Consider the following 24,103-nt stretch of genomic DNA (forward strand, 5'->3'; position numbering starts at 1 on the left):
CAAAATTCAGCATTCATAAAGCTAACTTTGATTGTTATGACGCTAACATCAGTTCACTACCCTAAAACTGAAAGCTAATAATGCTAAATATACTAATTTCAAAGCTGAATATCCACAACTTTCCCTTGCTGAGCCAAAATGCCTGGCTACAAGATTAACAAGTGGTGTCTTTTCTCTTTCACAGAAGTGACTTAGTTTTCCTCTAAAGTGTTGATCAGTAGGCCTAACATGGTCCCAAATTAAAAGGAACACCGATTATTTGTAATTTGTCATCTGTAGCCCCATAGACTGAAATAAGCCAAAACGACATCAATAACTCACTGCATGCACACAGTCCTATTGAATATGAATTCACCTGTATTGTGAGTAGGCCTATGCCACCTTGATTTACCCAGTTTATCATGAGATTTACCAATATGTTGTTACATTGTTTAAAAAAAAGTCAAAATGGGTTGTATTATTGATTTATTAATGCAACCAAAATTGGTTGTATTATTGATTTGTTAATGCATACATGTCTGTCTCTGGAAAAATGTACCATCAAAATGTTTAAATTTAATTATATTTATTATCATCATAAAATATCTGCCCTTGGCCCCCTTGTCCCCAAAAATCAGTACCTGCCCTTAAAACCTGTTGTGACTAGGGGGCAGTATTTTCATTTTTGGAAAAATAACGTACCCAAAGTAAACGGGATATTCTGTCAGGACAAGATGCTAGAATATGCATATAATTGACAGCTTAGGATAGAAAACACTCTAATGTTTCCAAAACTGTAACAGAACTGATATTACAGGCGAAAGAAAAATCCAATCCGGAAGTGCCTCCTGTTTTGAAAGCTCTGCGTTCCAATGCATCCCTATTGAGCAGTGAATGGGCTATCAACCAGATGACTTTTTCTACATATTCCCCAAGGTGTCTACAGCATTGTGACGTAGTTTACGCATTTATGTTGAAGAATACCCGTAAGCGGCCACATTGTGTAAGTGGTCACCTGATCGCTCTCAGAGTGATTCTCGCGTAAAATACAGAGGTAGCCATTTTTCCAATCGGTCCTACTGAAAAACCAATTGTCCAGGTGGATATATTATCGAATAGATATTTGAAAAACACCTTGAGGATCGATATTAAACAACGTTTGCCATGTTTCTGTAGATATTATGCAGCTAATTTGTAATATTTTCCGGCGTTTTCGTGACCGCAATTTCCGGTCGATTTCTCAGCCAAATGTGAAGAACAAACGGAGCTATTTCGCCTACAAAAATAATATTTTTGGAAAAAAGGAACATTGGCTATCTAACTGGGAGTCTCGTGAGTGAAAACATCTGAAGCTCATCAAAGGTAAACAATTTAATTTGATTGCTTTTCTGATTTTCGTGACCAAGTTACCTGCTGCTAGCTGGACATAATGCTATGCTATGCTATCGATAAACTTACACAAATGCTTGTCTTGCTTTGGCTGTAAAGCATATTTTGAAAATCTGAGATGACAGGGTGATTAACAAAAGGCTAAGCTGTGTCTCAATATATTTTACTTGTGATTTTCATGAATAGGAATATTTTCGAGTAATATTTATGTCCGTTGCGTTATGCTAATTAGTGTCAGTCGATGATTACGCTCCCGGATCCGGGATGGGGTGTCATTAGAGGTTAAAAACCCATATTGGTTGTTCTCTACATCCAATGCACATCTTGTTGTGCTATTTTTCACCCAAAGAAAATAAATTGAAGTTGAGAAACATTTTATTTTACTTTACAATTTTGTAATTTAGCAGACGCTCTTATCCAGAGTAGTGAGTGCATACATTTTCATACTGGTCCCCCATGGGAATTGAACCCACAACTCCGGCATTGCAAGGGCCATTCTCTACCAACTGAGGCACACGGGACCATCCATTTGACTCACCTCCTCTCTGACTCATCAGCCATCTTGAGGGCCATCATCTCCGCCTCCAGCATCTTCTGCTCCATCATTCTCCTCTCCTCCTCTGAGCGGATGGCTGTCACCTTGATACGCTGCATTTCGGCCTCGGCCTCACTAGCCTTCTGGGACAGCAGCGTCGCTTCCTCCTCAGCTATCTGGGCCTTCTCAGCCAGGAGATCTGCTGTCTCCTCAGAACGAAGCTAGAGAGGGGGACAGAAACAGACATAACATGTTCATAGAAGTTAATAAACATTTGTAAAGCGGTTTAGCCTCCTCCTCAGCTGGTCTGCTGTCTCCCCACTATGCAGCTACATAGAGGGATGGAAAGAGACAAGGCCTTCATAAGCATTTCATATGCAGTTCACAAACATTCATAAAGCAGCTACGTGGGCCTGATGTCTCATCTGAAAGCAGTAAGAGGGAGGGTAAGAGTAAGACACACAAATCATTAACCACATGTTGTGCCATAGCAGAACGATTACAAAAACTACATTATTTTGATTAACAATCTTTAAGCATCAGGACCCAAAATTCCTGGGTAAACCATCCCCTTTCCAAGTAAAACATCTATTTTATATATGAGATGTGTCTGGGTCTAGGAACACCCCACTAGGTTTAAAAAAAGGAACACCCCACTGTTCTTACCAGAGCGTCATTGGCCATGTGGGCTTCATCCTGTAGCTGTATCAGTCTCCTTTCCAGATCGTCCCTGGCTCTCTCTGCCACCTCTCTCAGGTGCTTCTCCCTCTCTAACCGCTGCCTCTCCACCTAGACACAGACAGAGAGAGGCGGGGGCGTGAGCAGGTTACAGGTTTGACCGAGAGGGACATAGTCAGGATCACAAAGAGACAGAGGACAAAGGTAATGAGGAACAAGGGGGACAAAAGCTGCAGCTGTAAGGGCAGAAAGAGGAGCACAGAGACCGTAGGGGTGGTAAACCACCATGTCTCTTCCAACGACTCAGCCTCCATTGCTCATACCCGTTTCCTGGCCCTCTCCTCTCGGGCCTGGGCCTTCATCTGTTGCACCTCTAGAGAGTCCACCCTCCTCCTCCGCAAGAACAGGTCATGGTTCCCCATGCACAGCTGCAGGATCTAGAGAGGAACAATTAGGTGAGTTTAAGTACACTTCAAGGTCCAATGCAGCCATTTTCATCTCAATATCAAATCATTTCTGGGTAACAACAAAGTACCTTACTGTGATTGTTTTGAATAAAAAAAATTTTTTTTAAATGTTTTAAATGCTTCTTAGCAAAAATACATTTCTCAAGCAAGAGAGTGGCATGGGTGGGGATGGGGAAACTGAAAACGGTCTGTTATTGGCAGAGAGGTTGGGAACTCTTTCGTATTGGTCTATTAACTAATTTGAGGTCACCAGGCAGGCCAAAGCTAAATCCCAACAAAACAGGCTGATATTTCAGGCCGTCTTTTCAAACAGCTCTTACACTAAAAGGGCAGTATCAACATTTTCAGAATGTCATAGTATTATTCCAACCCTTATAGTGTGGAAATATAAACTGAGTGTACAAAGCATTATGAACACCTTCCTAATATTGAGTTGCACCCTGCCTTTTGCCCTCAGAACAGCCTCAATTCATCAGGGCATGGACTCTACAAGGTGTCATAAGCGTTTAACAGGGATGCTGGCCCATATTGACTAAAACGCCTCCCAGAAGTTGGCTGGATATCAAGTTGGCTGGATATCCTTTGGGTGGTGGATCATTCTTGATACACACAGGAAACTGTTGAGCGTGAAACTCAGCAGCGTTGCAGTTCTTGACACGAACCAGTGCACCTCACACCTACTACCATACCCTGTTCAAAGGCACTTAAATATTTTGGCTTGCCAAATGTCTCAAGGCTTAAAAATACTCCCCTTCATCTACACTGATTAAAGTGTATTTAACATGTGACATCAATAAGGGATAGACTGACCAGGTGAATCCAGGTGAAAGCTATGTCATGGAAAGAGTTTTGTACATTCAGTGTAGAAAAGACAGGAAAACAAGTTTCAAAATCAAGCACTGGGCCTTTAAAAGCAAGAATCTAGCTCTCACATAATACAGTCAACAACAACAAAAAAGCATGTTTCGTTGTCATCACTGTACTCACCAACTTGTTAACCTTCAACTTGGAGGAGTTGAACTTGAACACGTCTGTTTTCTTGTCCAGAGGCTTTATGGCAAACTTAATCAGAAAGACGACAAGACACATTAAAACCTCAAACCACAAACTGTAAAAACAGACTTGTTCGATTCAGGGTTGGGGTCAATTCCATTTAAATTCAGTCAACTCAGAAAGTAAACTACATTAAATTTGAATTGCTGTTTAATTCCTGAGTTGACTGGATTGAAATGGAACTGATCCCAATCCTCGTCCAATTTCAGAGGCTGTAGGAGTAGTAACGATCCAGTACCTCTCTGTCGCTGTAGGAGATGTTGCGAATCTCATTCCAGGGGAAGGAACATTTGGGGGTTAACTTGTTGTCTGGATCGTAGATATGTAGACCCAAGGCATCCACTCCCAGCAGGAGATCTGTTCCCTTCTTGTTCTGGGGGAAATAAAAGAACAGAGTGACGAATGAAGAAAGCGAGGATGAAACAAAGAAAGTTACCCACACACCCTATTTTTATGTATCCTTTTATTTAACTAGGCAAGTCAGTTAAGAACAAATTACTTACAATGACCCTAATAAAGAACATTTAATTCCATGTAATTTATTTAACCAGGATAGTCCAAATCAGTGACTTAGTAACACTTTCCAGTATTTTCCAGGAAGTTTTGGGTGGTGAATGAGAAGAGTAAACAAAGCCCTCAGTAGCTGTGAGATTACCAGACTTCTCTAGTGTGTTTGTCTTTCTGACAGACAATTCATTACTCTCCTTTACGCTAATAAATACCAGTGGCGTTACAAAGTAGTGCTCTTTGTTGACTGCTCTACTTTCTTTGTTGACTGTTCTACACTCGTGTCTATCTATCCGACAGGCAGTAGTGGCAGTGGCACAGCCTGGCAACCACAGGAGGTTGGTGGCACCATAATTCGGGAGAAAAAGCTTGTGGTAATGACTGGAGTAGAACGGTATCAAATGCATCAAACACAGGGTTACCATGTGTATGATGCCATTCCAATCGCTCCGTTCCAGCTATTATTATGAGCTGTCCTCCCCTCAGGAGCCTCCACTGCTGGCAACTCAATTAACTATAGAGCTGGGCAATATGGAAAAAAAATCCAGATTGCAATAAATTGATGCAATAACGATAAATAGAATGATGTGTTTAGGGTTGACCCCAATTAGTCGACTGGTCGATTGTTTGATCGTTAGTCTGTTAGTCGACCGAGATTGTGTTACTGCTCAACACACTATATGTGTGTATTTATTTGTGCCCATCTCAGTGAACTAATCCATTGTGGAGGCCTAGACTAAAAGCCGATTTATGCTTGATCCGAAAATTTGGCTCCATGTGACGCAATTGCAGAGTCTCGAGAAGCCAAATCGAACTCCGTACCGCATCGCCACGAGACTCCCAAATTTTGTAACAACTCTGTATAGCTCCACATTGACATGATTGGTTGACGGTAGAAACACAAACTCACTTCCTTGACAACAGCTCTGCACTGCTCAACGAAGTGCAAGAAGTACGAATGCCCTGACTTCTGCTGAGGCCATATCACCATAAATGCTGCATGGGCAATGCAGACGTCGGATTGACCATGCACTCAGATGCACAATGCCCTTCTTACTCCAGAATGCGCTCTCTCCCGCCAATTTGTGCACATAAATTGTTTCATAACTTCATTGTGTTATTTGCGTTTGATTGTTAATGTATATCATTTCCCAGTAGTACATTTACCGTTAATTCCTAATATACAATGTTTGTTACTATGGTTACAGTCATTTCTGTTAATGCATTCAATATTATTCCAGACTTCCCGTTATCATTGTCAGAGTGGACACATTGTTTGCAGAGTGCACAACCTATGCTAAACTGAGAAACAAGCTTATTTCATCCCATTTATGCTGCTCGATCATCCTATTTTTCCAACTTAATTGAGGAGAATAAGAACCTAAATGTATTTTTGATACTGTCGCAAAGCTAGCAAAAAAGCAGCATTCCCGGAGAGAGGTATGGCTTTCACTTTAGCTGTGATAAATTTGTGAACTTCTTTGACGAAAAGATCATGATCATTAGAAAGCAAATTACAGACTCCTCTTATATCCTCGTATTTCTCCAAAGCTCAGTAGTCCTGAGCCTGCACAACATTGCCAGGACCTAGAATCAAGGGAGACACTCAAGTTTTTTAGTACTATATCCCTTGACACATTGATGAAAATAATCATGGCCTCTAAACCTTCAAGCTGCATACTGGACCCTATTCCAACTAAACTACTGAACGAGCTGCTTCCTGTGCTTGGCCCTCCTATGTCAAACATAATAAATGGCTCCATATACACTGGATGTGTACCAAACTCACTAAAAGTGGCAGTAATAAAGCGTCTCTTGAAAAAGCCAAACCTTAACCCAGAAAATATAAAAAACTATCTCCCATTCCTCTGAAGGTTTTGAAAAAGCTGTTGCACGGCAACTCACTGCCTTCCTGAAAACAAACAATGTATATGAAATGCTTCTGTCTGGTTTTAGACCCCATCATAGCAGTGAGACTGCACACGTGAAGGTGGTAAATTACCTTTAAATGGCGTCAGACCAAGTCTCTGCATCTGTCCTCATGCTCCTAGACCTTATTGCTGCTTTTGATACCATCGATCACCACATTCTTATGTAGAGATTGGAAACCCAAACTGGTCTACACGGACAAATTCTGGCCTGGTTTAGATCTTATCGATCGGAAAGATATGTTTGTCTCTGGATGGTATGTCCTCTGACAAATCAACTGTAAATGTCAAGTGTTCCTCAAGGTTCCGTTTAAGGACCACTAGTGTTTTCACTATATATTTTACCTCTTGGTGATGTCATTCGGAAACATAATGTTAACTTTCACTGCCATGCGGACAATACACAGCTGTACATTTCGATGAAACAAGGTGAAGCCCCAAAATTGCCCCTCCCTGGAAGCCTGTGTTTCAGACATAAGAAAGTGGATGGCGGTAAATGTTTTACTTTTAAACTCGGACAAAACAGAGATGCTAAGAAACAAAGAGATCTTCTGTTGGATCTGACAATCTTGATGCTTGTACATTCGTCTCAAATAAAACTGAAGGACCTCTGCGTTACTCTGGACCCTAATCTCTCTTTTGATGAACATATCAAGACTGTTTCAAGGACAGCTTTTCCGCATTAACGTAACATTGCAAAAATCAGGAACTTTGTCCAAAAATTATGCAGAAAAAATAATCCATGCTTTTGACACTTCTAGGTTAGACTACTGCAATGTTCTACTTTCCGGCTACCCGGATAAAGCACTAAATAAACTTGAGTTGGTGCTAAACACTGCTGCTAGAATCTTGACTAGCACCAAAAAATGTGATCATATTACTCCAGTGCTAGCCTCTACACTGAGGTTTTACTGCTAACCTAAGAAGCATTACATGGACGTTCTCCAACCTATCCTTCCGATTTGTAGTGTAGTAAGTTGGTGGTTGAAGATATCCCTTTAGTGGTGTGGGGTTGTGCTTTGGCAAAGTGGGTGGGATATATCCTGCCTGTTTGGCCCTGTCCGGGGGTATTGTCAGATGGGGCCACAGTTTCTCGACCCCTCCGGTCAGCCCCCAGTATTTATGCTGCAATCATTTGTGTCGGGGGCTAGGGTCAGTCTGTTATATCTGGAGTATTTATCCTGTCTTATCCGGTGTTCTGTGTGAATTTAAGTATGCTCCCTCTCTCTTTTTCTCAGAGGACCTGAGCCCTAGGACCATGCCTCAGGACTACCTGGCCTGATGACTCCTTGTTGTCCCCAGTCCACTTGGTTGTGCTGCTGCTCCTCCAGTTTCAACTGTTCTGCCTGCGGCTATGAAACCCTGACCTGTTCACCGGACATGCTACCTTGTCCCGGACCTGCTGTTTTCGACACTCTCTCTCTCTACCGCACCTGCTGTCTCTAACTCTGAATGATCGGCTATGAAAAGCCAACTGACATTTACTCCTGAGGTTGCACCCTCTACAACCACTGATTATTATTATCCAACCATGCTGGTCATCTATGAACGTTTGAACATCTTGGCCATGTACTGTTATTCCTCACAATCAAATGCCGACCTCATTATCTACCAAGGGAATTCTCTTCGATCATAATCACAGTAGTGTATATTCCTCCCCAAGCAGACACAGACGGCCCCGAAAGAACTTAATTCGACTCAGTGTAAACTGGAAACCACATATCCTGAGGCTGCATGTATTGTAGCTTGGGATCTTAACAAGGACAATCTGAAAACAAGGCTCCCTAAATTCTATCAGCATATCGATTGCTCTACCCGGGCTGGCAAAACCATGGATCATTGTAATTCTACCTTCCGCGACGCATATAAGGCCCACCCCCGCACTCCTTTCGGAAAAGCTGACCACGACTCCATTTTGTTGCTCCCAGCCTTTAGACAAAAACTAAAACAGGAAGCACCCGCGCTCAGGTCTGTTCAAAGCTGGTCTGACCAATCGGATTCCAGGCTTCAAGATTACTTCGATCACGTGGACTGGGATATTTTCCGGATAGCGTCGAACAACAACATGGCTGAATACGCTGATTCGGTGAGCGAGTATATTAGCAAGTGCATCGGTGATGTTGTACCCACAGCATCTATTAAAACCTTCCCCAATCAGAAACCGTGGATTGATGGCAGCATTCACGCAAAACTGAAAGGACCAACCACTGCTTTTAATCAGGGCAAGGTGACCGGAAACATGACCGAATATAAACAGTGTAGCTAATCCCTCCACAAGGCAATCAAACAAGCTATGCGTCAGTATAGAGACAAAGTAGAGTCGCAATTCAACGGCTCAGACACGAGAGGTATGTGGCAGGGTCTACAGTCAATCACGGACTACAAAAGAAAAACCAGCCCCGTCGCGGACCACGATGTCTTGCTCCCAGACAGACTAAACAATATCTTTGCTCGCTTTGAGGACAATACAGTGCCACTGACACCGCCCGCTACCAAAACTTGCGGGCTCTGCTTCACTGCAGCCAACGTGAGTGAAACATTTAAACGTGTTAACCCTCGCAAGGATGCAGGCCCAGACGGCATCCCCAGCCGCATCCTCAGAGCATGCGCAGACCAGCTGGCTGGTGTGTTTACGGACATATTCAATCAATCCTTATCCCAGTCTGCTGTTCCCACATGCTTCAAAAGGACCACCATTGTTCCTGTTCCCAAGAAAGCTAAGGTAACTGAGCTAAATGACTACCACCCCGTGGCACTCACTTCCATCATCATGAAGTGCTTTGAGAGACAAGTCAAGGACCATATCACCTCCACCCTACCTGACACCCTAGACCCACTCCAATTTGCTTACGCAATCACACTGCCCTAACCCATCTGGACAAGAGGAATACCTATGTAAGAATGCTGTTCATCGATTACAGCTCAGCATTTAACACCATAGTACCCTCCAAACTCGTCATTAAGCTCGAGACCCTGGGTCTCGACCCCGCCCTGTGCAACTGGATCCTGGACTTCCTGACGGGCCGCCCCCAGGCGGTGAGGGTAGGTAACAACATCTCCACCCTGTTCATCCTCAACACGGGCCCCACAAGGGTGTGTTCTCAGCCCTCTCCTGTACTCCCTGTTCACCCACAACTGCGTGGCCATGCACGCCTCCAACTCAATCATCAAGTTTGCAGACGACACTACAGTGGTAGGCTTGATTACCAACAACGACGAGACGGCCTACAAGGAGGAGGTGAGGGCCCTCGGAGTGTGGTGTCAGGAAAATAACCTCACACTCAATGTCAACAAAACAAAGGAGATGATCGTGGACTTCAGGAAACAGCAGAGAGAGCAGCCCCCTATCCACATCGACGGGACAGTAGTGGAGAAGGTGGAAAGTTTTAAGTTCCTCGGCGTACACATCACAGACAAACTGAAATGGTCCACGCACACAGACAGCGTGTTGAAGAAGGCGCAGCATCGCCTCTTCAAGGCTGAAGAAATTCAGTCACCAAAAACACTCACAAACTTTTACAGATGCACAATTGAGAGCATCCTGTCGGGCTATATCACCGACTGGTACGGCAACTGCTCCGCCCACAACCATAAGGCTCTCCAGAGGGTAGTGAGGTCTGCGCAACGCATCACCGGGGATAAACTACCTGCCCTCCAGGACACCTACAGCACCCAATGTCACAGGAAGGCCAAAAAGATCAAGGAAGGACAACAACCACCCGAGCCACTGCCTGTTCACCCTGCTATCATCCAGAAGGTGAGGTCAGTACAGGTGCATCAAAGCGGGGACCGAGGGACTGAAAAACAGCTTCTATCTCAAGGCCATCAGACTGTTAAACAGCCATCACTAACATTCAGTGGCTGCTGCCAACATACTGACTCAACTCTAGCCACTTTGATAATGGAAAAATTGATGTAATAAATGTATCACTAGCCACTTTAAACAATGCCACTTTATATAATGTTTACATACCCTATATTACTCATCGTATATTGGGGCGGCAGGGTAGCCTAGTGGTTAGAGCATTGGACTTGTAACCAAAAGGTTGCAAGAACAAATCCCCGAGCTGACAAATCTGTCGTTCTACCCCTGAACAAGGCAGGCACTGTTCCTAGGCTGTTATTGGAAATAAGAATTTGTTCTTAACTGACTTGCCTAGTTAAATAATTTGATTTGATCTCCACCCAGCACAGCCAGAAGAGGCCACCCCTCAGAGCCTGGTTCCTGCCTTACTAGGGAGTTTTTCCTAGCCACCGTGCTTCAACATCTGCATTGTTTGGGGTTTTAGGCTGGGTTTCTGTACAGCACTTTGTGACATCAGCTCATGTAAAGAGGGCTTTAAATACATTTGATTGATGAGTTCTCAATTTAGTCATTGTCTTTGGAGCACTCCTGTTAATGTTGAATAATAACCTGTATGGTTCTTATTTGTTGGCTTTATATGTAGGCTATTTTTACATAGTGGGCAAAGGCAATAGAATTTACTTTGTAGGTTTGTATAGTTTATTTAGATATAATTTGAATTAACCACATGACAATGATAGATATAAAGACGTTACTTTAAATTAAACTGTTTCATGAAAATGTGTATATGAAAACCACAATTGGCACGCAGATCGGTAGAAATGGTAAGATAAATTGGCATTCCACATAAATTGGCATTCCACATGAGTAGCCTATTACCGGCAACTTCAGGAGAATAGTTAAGTCAAGTTAAGGTTTTTTCCTTCTGGTTATCTAGATCTCTGGCACCCTCAAGGCATTTATCTTATTTCATCAAACTGTAAACTTTAAGCTGACGACTTTTAGTCGACCAAGATTTTTTTTTTGTCGGGGAAAACCCTAATAAGTTTAAAGGATAATCATTTTTTTTAATTATAAACTACTACTTCTACTTCTAGTTTGACGGTTGTAGACATCAAATTGTCCCATTAACAATCACCCATATTAGCAAACTTATTTAATTTCAAAGGCTACTCATCATAATGAACAATATCAGCAAAATGCCTGCGATAAGTGTCGATCATTTTCAGTTTATCTTCCCAGCTCTAATTCAGTACTCTGATAGATATAAGGTACCGTTCATCTTAACGTACATGAATTACTCATGTTGTCTTTTAGAGTAGACATTGATCACTGCTGTGGGCTATATTATCTCACTTCAAGAGAGAAATGGATTCCATATTAAATGGGATAATCGACCCCCAGAAATAAAAATGATGATACTCCTGTCAATTTGATGAAAGCCTATGTACTATTAGTGAGTAAAATACAAAAGATTGCTTAGATGTGCTCAATCTAAACAGTGTATGCATTTATTCAACTTAGTTTCTCCTTCAAGTACCATCTAGCAATGCACCATCTAGCAATGCACCATCTAGCAATGCACCATCTAGCAATGCACCATCTAGCAATGCACCATCTAGCAATGCACCATCTAGCAATGCACCATCTAGCAATGCACCCTGTGTGTCTGTGGGAAACGTGGGAAAGGGCCCCTCTCGCCATAGCAACATACTGCAATCGCTCTGGTCAGAGCAAACTGCAAGTTGAACTCTGATAGACTCCTAAATTGATAGTGCAGTTTGTTTAAGCGATTTTATAGCTAGCTTGCAACACTGAACAAAAATATAAATGCAACATGTAAACTGCTGGTCCCGTGTTTCAGTAAAATCTTTGAAATTGTTTGCATGTTACGTTTTTACACTGAAAAAAAATTGAAAATACAACAATTTCAAAGATTTTACTGAGTTACAGTTCATATAAGGAAATCAGTAAATTTAAATAAATTCATGAGGCCCTAATCTATGGATTTCACATGAATGGGAACACATATGCGTGCTTCAACATCTGCATTGCTCGCTGTTTGGGATTTTAGGCTGGGTTTCTGTATAGCATTTTCTGACATTGGCTGATGTAAAAAGGACTTTATAAATACATTTGATTGATTGATCTGTTGGTCACATACCTTAAAAAAATAAGTAGGGGCATGGATCAGAAAACTAATCAGAATCTGGTGTGACTACCATTTGCCTCATGCATCTCCTTCACAGAGTTGATCAGGCTGTAGGTGTCCTGTGCAAACCCACAGTTGAATCAAGTGGCTGCTTTCAGACATTCTGACAGGTGAAGGAACCGGAGGTGGAGGTCCTGGGCTGGTATGGTTACATGTGATCTGTGATTGTGAGACAGGTTGGATGTAATTCTCTAAAAACGATATTGGAGGTGGCTTACGGTAGAGAAATTCACATTAAGTCGCTGGCAACGGCTCTGGTGGATATTCCTGCAGTCAGCATGCCAATTGCACATTCCCTCAGAACTTTAGACATCTGTGGCAACGTGTGTGTGACAAAATGCACATTTCAGAGTGGTGTTTTATTGTCCCCAGCACAAGGTGCACCTGTGTAAAGATCATGTTGAATCAGCTTCTTGATATGCCACACCTGTCAGGTGGATGGATTATCTTGGCAAAGGAGAAATGCTCACTAACTGGGATGTAAACAAATTTGTGCAAAAAAATGTAAGACATTTAAAAATTTCTGGCTCTTATTTTTACTAATGACATTTATATTTTTGTTCAGTGTACTTCATATACTGATATTGACTGGTATTATTGTGTGTAACTACATTTGCTAGCTAGCTAGCTAGCAAGCCCAAATAGAGCATTGCATTGTGGGTTTTGTAGTAGACTTGAGCTACAACAGATTTCCACATGTTGCTACCAACCTTGTTATGACAAAATTAAACATTCCCACATTTTTTCCCCCAAAGTGTAATTTAACACTGTTTGGGGTGGATTATCCCTTTAAAGAACATCATGATGAAGTAGTAATACTGCAGTAAACCATGGTCACTTTTCATATTAGTCACTCATGACAGACTGTTAGATTTGGTTCTCGGTGCTGAGATTACTTTTATAAAGCATAAATCAATCCCACTATATTTTAGGATCCAGATATGTTATACTACAACCTCCTGAAGTACAAATTAATATAGGATTCAACTTTAATCTTATTTCTTCATTAGAGGATAATAGCTTTTTATTGGCTTACTGATGGATGAATCATCCAGGATGATGTTGATCATAACTTTCCATGAGCTTAACGCTTCTAACGTTTCTATGGGCTTATTGTATGGGCTTAAACACCTCTCTCTTTGATTGGAAACAAGCAGAAAATGTTCAGGCTCACCCTGATGGGAAAGTAATTGATGCCGTACATCTCCAGGTCCTGAGCTATTTTTAAGTACTCCATCTCAGCATCTTCCCTGTGTCAGGAGAAGAGAAGACGAGATCAGAACATCATGTGTCAATGAGAGAGAGACCTCTTTCTAACTCATGCATCATCATGTGTAATAGAGCAGTGGTTCCCAACTCCAGTACCCCTAACAGTACACATTTTTACTGTAGCCCCGCACAAGCACACCTGATTCAACATCAGCAGGGGGTTTCACACTAACGTAGAGAGTAATTCCCTGAATGCACTTGAAGTCACACTATGTGGTTTAGGCAGATAAACATATTCTGCTGCAACTTCAAACAGCCAGTCACATTGTAATGTCGTGATGAAAGTTAATTAATTAGCTTTTTTCTCCTTCTAGGTTGTCAGACCTGACTCTTCTTCTGGGTCATCTCCAGCAAGAAACAACATTTGCATACTTTGACAAAAAACACAACGTTGACACTCGTTTCACTTTTATCTGATGTTCTTTTGATGTGGCTGGCAAATACAAGCAAGAGGGTAGATCCACAAGTGCATTTTCATGTCTGCCTTTCTAAGCAAGGGAGGAAAAAACTCCTAAGCACTGGAAACTGTCATAGGGAATCAGTGAAGACAGACCCTTTATTCCTAGACAGGTATATGACATTGCAGCCTTACCTTGTCCTCCCTCTATGCTCAGCATAACAAGAAGTGATTCTCTCCTCCCACATCTCTGCTGTCATTTGGTAAAGGTTGATCACCTAAAAAACAGAGGATAGGTAATCACAACAATCACTCAAACATTTATTCAAAATATATGCAGTACAATAACAGAAACGTGTTTTGTACATGTGTTCCAGGAAATCCAAGGAAAACGTTATTTAAAAAAAAAAAATGTTTACCCCTTTTTCTCCCCAATTTTGTGGTATCCAATTGTTTTAGTAGCTACTATCTTGTCTCATCGCTACAACTCCCGTACGGGCTCGGGAGAGACGAAGGTTGAAAGTCATGCGTCCTCCGATACACAACCCAACCAAGCCGCACTGCTTCTTAACACAGCGCGCATCCAACCCGGAAGCCAGCCGCACCAATGTGTCGGAGGAAACACCGTGCGCCTGGCAACCTTGGTTAGCGCACACTGCGCCCGGCCCGCCACTGGAGTCGCTGGTACGCGATGAGACAAGGACATCCCTACCAGCCAAGCCCTCCCTAACCCGGACGACGCTAGGCCAATTGTGCGTCGCCCCACGGACCTCCCGGTCGCGGCCGGTTACGACAGAGCCTGGGCGCGAACCCAGAGTCTCTGATGGCACAGCTGGCGCTGCAGTACAGCGCCCTTAACCACTGCGCCAGTGGTTAAGCCACTGCGCCAATGACGGTAACGTTATTACCGTCATTGATAATGTCCTTACCATTTCTGGCAGAAATTAAAACTACAAGGTTACTACGATGGTGCTTATGTACTGCAGCTAAAAGACTAATGGCAGTCACTCACCCTCTTTGGTAAGAGTTCCTCTTGAGCCAGAAAGCCTAGTTTGTGGACATTGGGGTCATAGTCTCCATACTGCAAAGTCAAGAGAGCAAAAGCAGTTAAAAGGAAATGGTCAGGCCAGGATAACAGCCAATAGAGATAATATGATAGTATATCTCTATCCTTTTATGAAGTTTATGATGTGATAAAGTCACAGTCGTAAGATGAGAGATGAATCGGTTAAAATGAACAGGGTCAGGTCTTCCATCAACACACAGACTAATTTACTTGCAGCACACACACACACCCCTTCCTGGTCGTCAGGAAATGGTGACATTACATAATGTCATTAAGATGTGGTTCACAAATGAGAGAGGAATAACAATGGACGAGAGAAGGAATGTCAAATACCTTCAGTGGTGACACAAAAATTACCACCCCCGGTCTAGAGAAAACTGTGGTAGTTCCTTTATAATGCAGTGTTTGTTTATGTGTATGCGCGCGTGTGTCAGGAACACAGTTTCAGGACTGGTACAAAAAGGCCAAAGGAAATGGGTATAAAATTTGTGTATGGACCAGAAACTGATGGGACCTGATGATAACGGCAGGTAGCCTAGTGGTTAGAGCGTTGGGCCAGTAACCGAAAGGTTTCTGGATAGAATCCCCGAGCTGACAAGGTAAAAATCTGTCGTTCTGCCCCTGAACAGTTCCCCGGTAGGCCATCATTGTAAATAAGAATTTGTTCTTAACCGACTTGCCTAGTTAAATAAAGGTTCAATTTAAATAACAGCTACTGACCATGTAGCTTTCATCAGTTGGAACTGAATGTGAGTTTCTACCTGGTAACTAGGGAATCATGGTTAATGGCAAATTCATCATCATTCAGAAAAAGGACACAGTAGTAAGTGGAAGTGTGTTGGATACTGTTGGTTGTTGTAGTTGTATAGGAGGGTGTGTTGTTACTGTATTTCAATTCTAAACCTTGAATTACAAGACATTCAATTGACAAGAATCCCTTTTATATGCCAATTTATCAAATCATCGATGTCACCTGCCAGAGCAGACTAGTAATAACTGGTCGATCGTATCTCAGACCAATTCTGTGTATTGTATTCTATTCACACAGTGGGGTTAAATTGCAGGCTGCCTGGTGTGTCACACTCTCTCCACTCGCTACCCCACTCCCTCTATTCTTCTTCTGCTACCCCTGCTCTACCTACAGCCAGTGAGCGGATGCCTGGCCAGGCAACTTCCTGCGTTTTGTTTTTAAGCAGCAGTTGCTTGAAACTCCCTGTCAACATGTCTCTGGAGCGAGGTGCCCCGCTGAATACCAAACACGAGTCTATCCTGCACTGCCTAGCAGGATGATACTTTAGCCTACACACATACGTGCATGCACATACACACCAACAAATACACAAACCTTTCTGCTTCCTATAAACCCTTTTTCAGTCTACCCTCCTTCAATCGCTCTCCATCTCTTGCAGGTCAATTACGCTTTCCACTGCTTATGATGTTCAGTGGTATCTGCTGTCATTGAAATCAGACTACAGATCTTAAATCTAAGTCTGTACGATTGCCCTTAACGCAACCTGCCTATAGGTTAAACCATGCCAGTTAGAATCACTTGTCTTTCCCCCACTCACTTCGCCCTCATTTTCTTCATAGAGAACATCTCATTCCACACAAAACACGTGGGGGGTGGGGGAAATCGATGTAGTTACATATCGCAATATTATTTTGACTCCAGGTATCGATTTGTAAATAATTATAATATTAAACAATTTCAGGGATACAAAATGCTGAGGGCCCAAAAAGGTGACACTTTGTTTTTTGCACTGAAACATGCAAAAAGAAATCCCTGCTAGGGAGAAATGCATGTTTTAACTAATTAGACAACAAAGAATATGATCTACATGATCAGTCTCTGTGTGTAAAATAAAAAGTGGTTCATGTTAACTCACAGCTAAAAAAAAAAATGTAAAGAAAGCAATCCAATGTTCTTCGTTGCCTAGACCTACTGCAAATGACACTTAGGTCTTGAGAAAAAAAACAATACACTAATTTGCAATTAGCCATGACAGCCTTTATAATAGAACGCTTGTGACCACACATAAATATTGCACTTGAGGGGGAAAAAAAATCTTAAAATAGAAATAAAATGAAACAAACAGGCATTCTATTTTTGCTCTATTATAGTGGCCACTATAGTTGACATTGGTCAAGTGCCCAAGTCTACATGTGTGCAAACATAACGTTCACTGTGTAAAAAAAAGTATAATCCCCCTCACACACATTACTGTCAAGTTCAACACAACAAAAACAATATCTTTGGGCTACACTGCACATTATTACACTGTACACTTTCTGCCTGTGGACATAGGTTCTACAATGTGCCAACAAAAGTGAGAAAGAGGGAAAGTGTGTGATGTTCCTTTCATCTCAATAGTGGCATATAGCTTAAGCCAGGCCCAGCTCCTGGCAGCTACACTTGATCCCTGAATCAACTTGTTTAACATGCAACGCCTCATTTTCATCTAATTATCTCATCCTCAAAATGAACCACATACTGTAGAGGGAAAACTTTAGTTAACAGAAAGTGGTTGGATCATTAGCTAATTAACATTTCACCGATTGCCAGGGTCCAGTTAGCAACTAACACGTTATAATTTGAGGAACGGCAAGGAGTCTACACCGAGGTATACACCGAGGTAACGACAGTTTCAGGTTGGATATTCAACGAATATTCGCCTATAGTTTTCCTTACGTCCACCAACAGCAGTCAGGGACCGTCAACATAGTGACAAATCACATTTTTCAAATTTCAATAGCTCTTTAACCATTACTCCTAAAACGTTCAAAACTGGTTGTAGCTAACCCGATGGCAGAGACACACATTGCACACACTTTTTTTGTCGAATTACATCTCGCACTATTTTAAATTATTTATTTACATTTTTTACATTTCAATAGCTCCTTGGTCATGTGACCTAGTGACTTCAAACAAGGTTCAGAATGTACACTCAGTGGGCCTACACATTGCACACCCTTAAGTTTGTCCATTTTCATCTCTCTTTGTAAACATTCAAATTTCAATTGCTCCTTGGTCATGTCACCACTTTGGATCCTATTCTTGGACAGTTAGAAGACACAATGCGTCAATGCAACAAACAAAAAAATGACTAATTACTGTCCAAGAGTAAGCTTAACCTTGTGGATCTGTGGGTGTTTGGGCCAATAAAGTGCCAATTCTACCACTGACTAGGCTCTCATGCCCCTATGAACAGGGACGCAGGGCAGTAGTTTTTAATCTAAACCAGACCTTATTTTACTGGAGTACACTAACCCCTAATTGGGGCTCTTTTCTTGACACACAGTAGCAGTTTACCAGATAAGTCAAGAAGATCAGAAAGTAGATTGTAGTAAGGGTGTATTACGTTCTGTGCTGGCCCCATTGTCATATCCATTCTGGATTCTGAGTAGTAAAATCATAGCTGAATAGGGTTGGATCCTATATGCTACTTTCATTATTCTCCTGTAAATGGTTCAGTACCTATAATTTAGGCTGTGTGTAGAATGGGACATAAAGGAAATTACCACTACTAGATTATAGTGATAAGGAAATCAGAATAGTGTTTTGGCCTGTGTATTCATTTGTCTATAACTAATCAGAACTCCATTATGTTTCCATAAAAAAAGAGAATACTTTCAAAATGAGAAGATCCTGCCATGGAAAAGACGACTGGGTGGACATAAAGTGGAAAGGAAGGGAAATAACACACACCATCAGCTACGGGGTCTTTAATGCAGGTTTGATTAGTTATATTTTCAATAATGAATGGTTAGCGGTTACGTGACAAAACTCTTATTTTATTTTTTGGTGTAGATGGCCAAGGAAGTTGCACAGGATTTCCCAACATCCCCTCCCAAATTGGTATAGAACCTTCACAAAAACACATGGAGCAACTGCGAAAAGAAATGGCTGAGGATATACTAAAAATGTCTGGTATGTAATGACATTTAATTCAAAGTAAATGTAAATTCTTTATTTTTATGTAGTTGTGTGGGACAACCATATGTTCAGTTCATGCCTATGATTTCAGAGTTCAACAAAGCCAACAACTGCTTCTTGTGTGCCACTGAAAGAACCTGGATGTGGCCCAAGGACTGACTGGGTTAGTAACTTAATTTAACATGTTTATAATCTTTTGACAACAGTGACGGCATGTAAGGCATTTTATGATATAACACAGTGGATGGCTAATTCGTCATACTGAATTGATATTTGATATTATTTATAACGTTTTGTTTTAGATTGAATGTTTTGCATGCCAACGGTGGTTCCATGTGCTGTGCCTAGGAATGGAGACAAAAGAGTTCAGAGTGAAGAACACAAACTGGAAGTGCTGTGAAAATGTATGCTATACCCTATCCACACTGAAGAGGCTCTGAAATGTACATCAACCAGGGATAAAGAGAAAGTTAACACTGAAATGTTTTGTACTTATTTGAAGTAATGTGTCTGTTGACATGTTGGAAAAGATTAAAGGTCTACAATTTTTGTTTAAATTTGTCAATATTCCATTTTTATTAATTGATTTTCTGGCCACCATTACTGTGGTTACATGTTCAGTATATGTATTGACCAGCAAACCCACTGCAGCCTACCTCACTAGCTCACTCTCCATCCCGCCTTTGGACAATTAATAACATGACTCTCGTACTTTGCCCTTTTCTTTTATGGTTGATATTAACGATGAAAGGAGATATGTCTCTCTCCTATTGTGTACCGCTGTTAAATACTGTGGCAAAATTTATTTTAAAAAAATGGGAAAATAAGTCATTAGAACTGATTATTATAGATAAATATTAAAGTGTTAACACTGGACTAAACCCCCTAATTGTCAAACTAATATTAACAATTGTACAAAAATATAGAAGATACATGACTAGAGGTTATGCAATATGGGTGTATATCCACTGCATGCTTCTTAGGTGTGTAATTGACATGACCAAGGAGCTATTGAAATTTAAAACTATGAAAAATATACATTACACTCTGTGATTTTACAGTACACAAACAGGTGTGCAATAAATAAGGCTAGTCAGTGGGCATTCTGAAGTTTGTTTGAGTCCAGTAAGTCACATGACTACGGAGCTATTGAAGTTTTTAAAAATGTAAAGATGTAAAATCAAGTGAGACGAAAATGGACAAACTAAAGGGTGTGCAATATATAAGGATAGTCCGTGTACATTCTGAACCTTGTTTGAAGTAATTAGGTCTCATGACCAAGGAGCTATTGAAATTGTAAATTTTGCAAAATGTATGTAAAAACATGAGATGAAATTGGACAAACTAAAGGATATGCAATGTGTAGGCTCGCCGAGTGTACATCCTGAACCTTGTTTGAAGTCAGGTCACATGACCAAGGAGCGTAGTCAGTGGACATTCTGAACATTGTTTGAGTTAAGTAGGTCACATGACCAAGGAGCTATTGAAATTCGAATGTAGAAAAAAGTTTGTACTTTGTTTACGCTCCCTAACTAATTCAACTAGGAATAGAAAATGCATTTCCCACATGTTTATTAGCTTTGGAAAGCGAATGAATGTCCACATCGTGAAAATAAGACCTGTGCAATGTTGTGTGCAATTTTTCCAACATCATGACACTTATTTGGAATCTGTGGCTCAAGTGGTTTGAAAGCGCAAATATCAAACTTGAAAGTGTCTTTACCTCGTTGTCGTATACCAGTTAATACTACAGCGAATTTGTTAGGTTACTAATGTTAGCTGTCTGACTTATTAGCAAGCTCATTTTCACACCATAAACTCAATTATTTGATCAGATAAGTTGGCTAATGTTGCTCAACATTTCTCTGGCTAGCTAACGGGGAATTCGAGCCAGCTAGCAAGATACTTAAACTGTGCTAATACTTGTTCCACCACCTCAACATTTCCAAACATTTCCACATTTCTTCTTGCGCAAATGAGAAGAGGAAAAAAGAAAAAAAGCCATTGCTTAAAGAAATAAATAAGCAAACACATTTGGTGTTCACCACAAGGCATGTGGGAGACTCCCCAAACATATTTGTCTCAGATGAGACAAAAAAAATTGGCCATCAAGGAAAATGACATGTCTGGCGCAAACCCAACACCTCTCATCACCCCGAGAACACGGCAGTAGTTTTTCGGTTACAGCTCATGAAGTACGCTTCATCATCTTCTCACCCCCCGTCTCCGTGGTCACTCGTTCGCTTACAGCCAGTAGAGATTTAACTCCCTCAAAAAAACTTCTCATCGGAGCTAAACAAATCACGTAGGTCAACTATTTCGGATTCAATATAAAAGGTGACTAGTTTGCATCCCTGAACAATGTTTGTTTTTTGATAGGTAGCGTTAGTCAGCTATACCTGTGCCAAAAGCCAGGTATTTTTCATTCAGTGGTAGCTTGTCCTACATGGCATATCAAGAAACTGATTAAACAGCATGATCATTACACATTGCACCTTGTGCCTGGGACAATACAAGGTCACTCTAAAATGTGAATTTGTGTCACACAACACATGTATGTGAAGTCAAGAAAGTTAAGCAGATAAACTAAAAGACCATCAACGTGGACTTCTGATACATTGAGAGCATGTTACCGTTTCTGCCATGTCCAGTTCAAATGATCTGACAGGAGAGGAGCTGAGGAACAGACAAGTGCATGGAATTGACAGATGGATGTGTGGACAGACAGGTTTATTGATTGTAAGAGGAGAAAACAGAGTTAGTGATACAGACCTTGGCCTGGACGGCATAGGAGGCCAGCAGCACCGAGGCTTCAGGAGGGCAGTAGATCTCCTCTTCCAGGATCTTATTCTTCACCTGAATGGAAACAGAAGAGTGACAAAATCTGACCTAGAGTATAAAAAGTTACTCTTCGGATCAACCAAAAAAACTACTTCAACTAATTACCAGTAAATTAGTTGAATTTGAAAAACATTACATTTCCTCAATCTACCACACACACACACAATACCCCATAATGATAAAGCAAAAACAGTTTTTTTTAAAGACATTTTTGCAAATGCATAAAAATAAATCACTTTTATGAAATATCACATTTATATAAGTAGTCAGACCCTTTAATTCAGTACTTTGATGCACTTTTGGCAGCAATTACAGCCTCGTGTCTTCTTGGGTATGACACTACAAGCTTGACACACCTGTATTTGGAGAGTTTCTCCCATTATTCTCTGCAGATCCACTCAAGCTCGGTCAGGGTGGATGGGGAGCGTCGCTGCACAGCTATTGTCAAGTCTCTCCAGAGATGTTTGATCGGGTTCAAGTTCGTGCTCTGTATGGGCCACTCAAGGATATTCAGAGACTTGTCCCGAAGCCACTCCTGCGTTGTCTTGGCTGTGTGCTTAGGTTTGTTGTCCTGTTGGAAGGTGAACCTTCGCCCCAGTCTGAGGTCCTGAATGCTCTGGAGCAGGTTTTCATCCTGGATCTCTCTGTACTTTGCTTTGTTCCTCTTTTCCTCAATTGTCTCCCATTCCATGCCGCTGAAAAATCTCCCCACAGCATGATGCCGCCACCACCATACTTCACCGTAGGGATCGTACCAGGTTTCTACCATAAAGGCCTGATTGGTGGAGTGCTGCGGAGATGGTTGTCCTTCTGGAAGGTTCTTCCATGTTTCCAAACTTCTTCCATTTAAGAATGATGGAGGCCAATGTGTTCTTGGGGACCTTCAATTATGCAGAATTGTTTTTGATCGCCTTCCCCAGATCTGTGCCGCGACACAATCCTGTCTAAGGAGCTCTAGGGACAATTTCTTTGACCTCATGGCTTGGTTTTTGCTCTGACATCCACTGTCAACTGTGGGACCTTATATAGACGAGTGTGTGCCTTTCCAAATCATGTTCAATCAATTGAATTTACCACAGGTGCGACTTCAATCAAGGATGATCAATGGAAACAGGATGCACCTGAGCTTAATTTCGAGTCTCATCGCAAAGGTTCTGGATACTTATGTAATTAAGTTCTTTCAGTTTTACATTTTTCATACATTTGCAAACATTTCTAAAAACCTGTTTTCACTTTGTCATTATGGGGTATTGTGTGTAGATTGATGAGGAAAATGTTTCATTAAATCCATTTTAGAATAAGGCTGTAACATAAAATGTGGAAAAAGTCAAGGGGTCTGAATACTTTCCGAATGCACTGTACAACCCAACTCACTTTTTAATTTAGAAATACTTATGTAAATATACAGTATTCAATCGTGTTAAAAGCAATTGAATAACTTCACTGTTATCCAAGACATTTAATTGGTTCAATAACTTGAGATAATGTTTCAAAATATTTTCTTTATACAAGACTTTCGCATGTAGAAGCCACAATATTATAACCATGGATTGGCTACTTTAACATAGTAAGCTTGTAACACTACAGATGCTGGCAGTGAACAAGTTTAAGTTTGACTATACCACAGCATTATTGAATACTCATTTCTAATTGTCTAGAAGGCCATTCTAGAATGGACATTAAAAGCAGATAACGAAGGAGTGGGTCTGTAAATATCAATCTATTCGAATGAAGGACTGGGTCGCATCTCCAGCAACCAAAAGATGAGAAAGTATTTATTTGCTTAGAAAAAATGTAATATCAACGGGGGGGAAAAGTATTTCTACCTGTAAATGTGTGCTTTCATATTGTTTTCTTTGGCAACTGTGGTATAAGCAGGATTCTGTACATTAACTTAGAAATCATCATCCATTATTTCCAAGATAATGTAGAAGGTCTGCGTTTATCCTGTACATTAAGGAATACAATAGACCACATTAACTGGAATGACACTCACTCTCACCGGGTGGCCAAAACAAACAAACTGAAAGCTACGCCCTCAAC

The 24,103-nt window shown here is 41.2% G+C and overlaps 1 protein-coding gene across 1 annotated transcript in view; it reads right to left on the bottom strand.

Moving 5' to 3' along the window:
* Nucleotides 1–24,103, bottom strand: part of nf2a (neurofibromin 2a (merlin)) — a 58,919-nt gene that overhangs the window by 27,455 nt on the left and 7,361 nt on the right. Inside the window, exons 4-12 of the mRNA XM_024418210.2 lie at nucleotides 21,992–22,075; nucleotides 15,232–15,300; nucleotides 14,415–14,497; nucleotides 13,728–13,803; nucleotides 4,340–4,474; nucleotides 4,036–4,110; nucleotides 2,905–3,018; nucleotides 2,570–2,692; nucleotides 1,907–2,124 (exon numbers count right to left, since the gene is read on the bottom strand). Of these exons, the coding sequence (XP_024273978.1) occupies nucleotides 1,907–2,124; nucleotides 2,570–2,692; nucleotides 2,905–3,018; nucleotides 4,036–4,110; nucleotides 4,340–4,474; nucleotides 13,728–13,803; nucleotides 14,415–14,497; nucleotides 15,232–15,300; nucleotides 21,992–22,075 (977 nt within the window). The remainder of the gene's footprint in view (nucleotides 1–1,906; nucleotides 2,125–2,569; nucleotides 2,693–2,904; nucleotides 3,019–4,035; nucleotides 4,111–4,339; nucleotides 4,475–13,727; nucleotides 13,804–14,414; nucleotides 14,498–15,231; nucleotides 15,301–21,991; nucleotides 22,076–24,103) is intronic.

The sequence above is a fragment of the Oncorhynchus tshawytscha genome, linkage group LG04 (genome assembly GCF_018296145.1).
Source record: "Oncorhynchus tshawytscha isolate Ot180627B linkage group LG04, Otsh_v2.0, whole genome shotgun sequence".
NCBI classification, from domain to species: domain Eukaryota; kingdom Metazoa; phylum Chordata; class Actinopteri; order Salmoniformes; family Salmonidae; genus Oncorhynchus; species Oncorhynchus tshawytscha.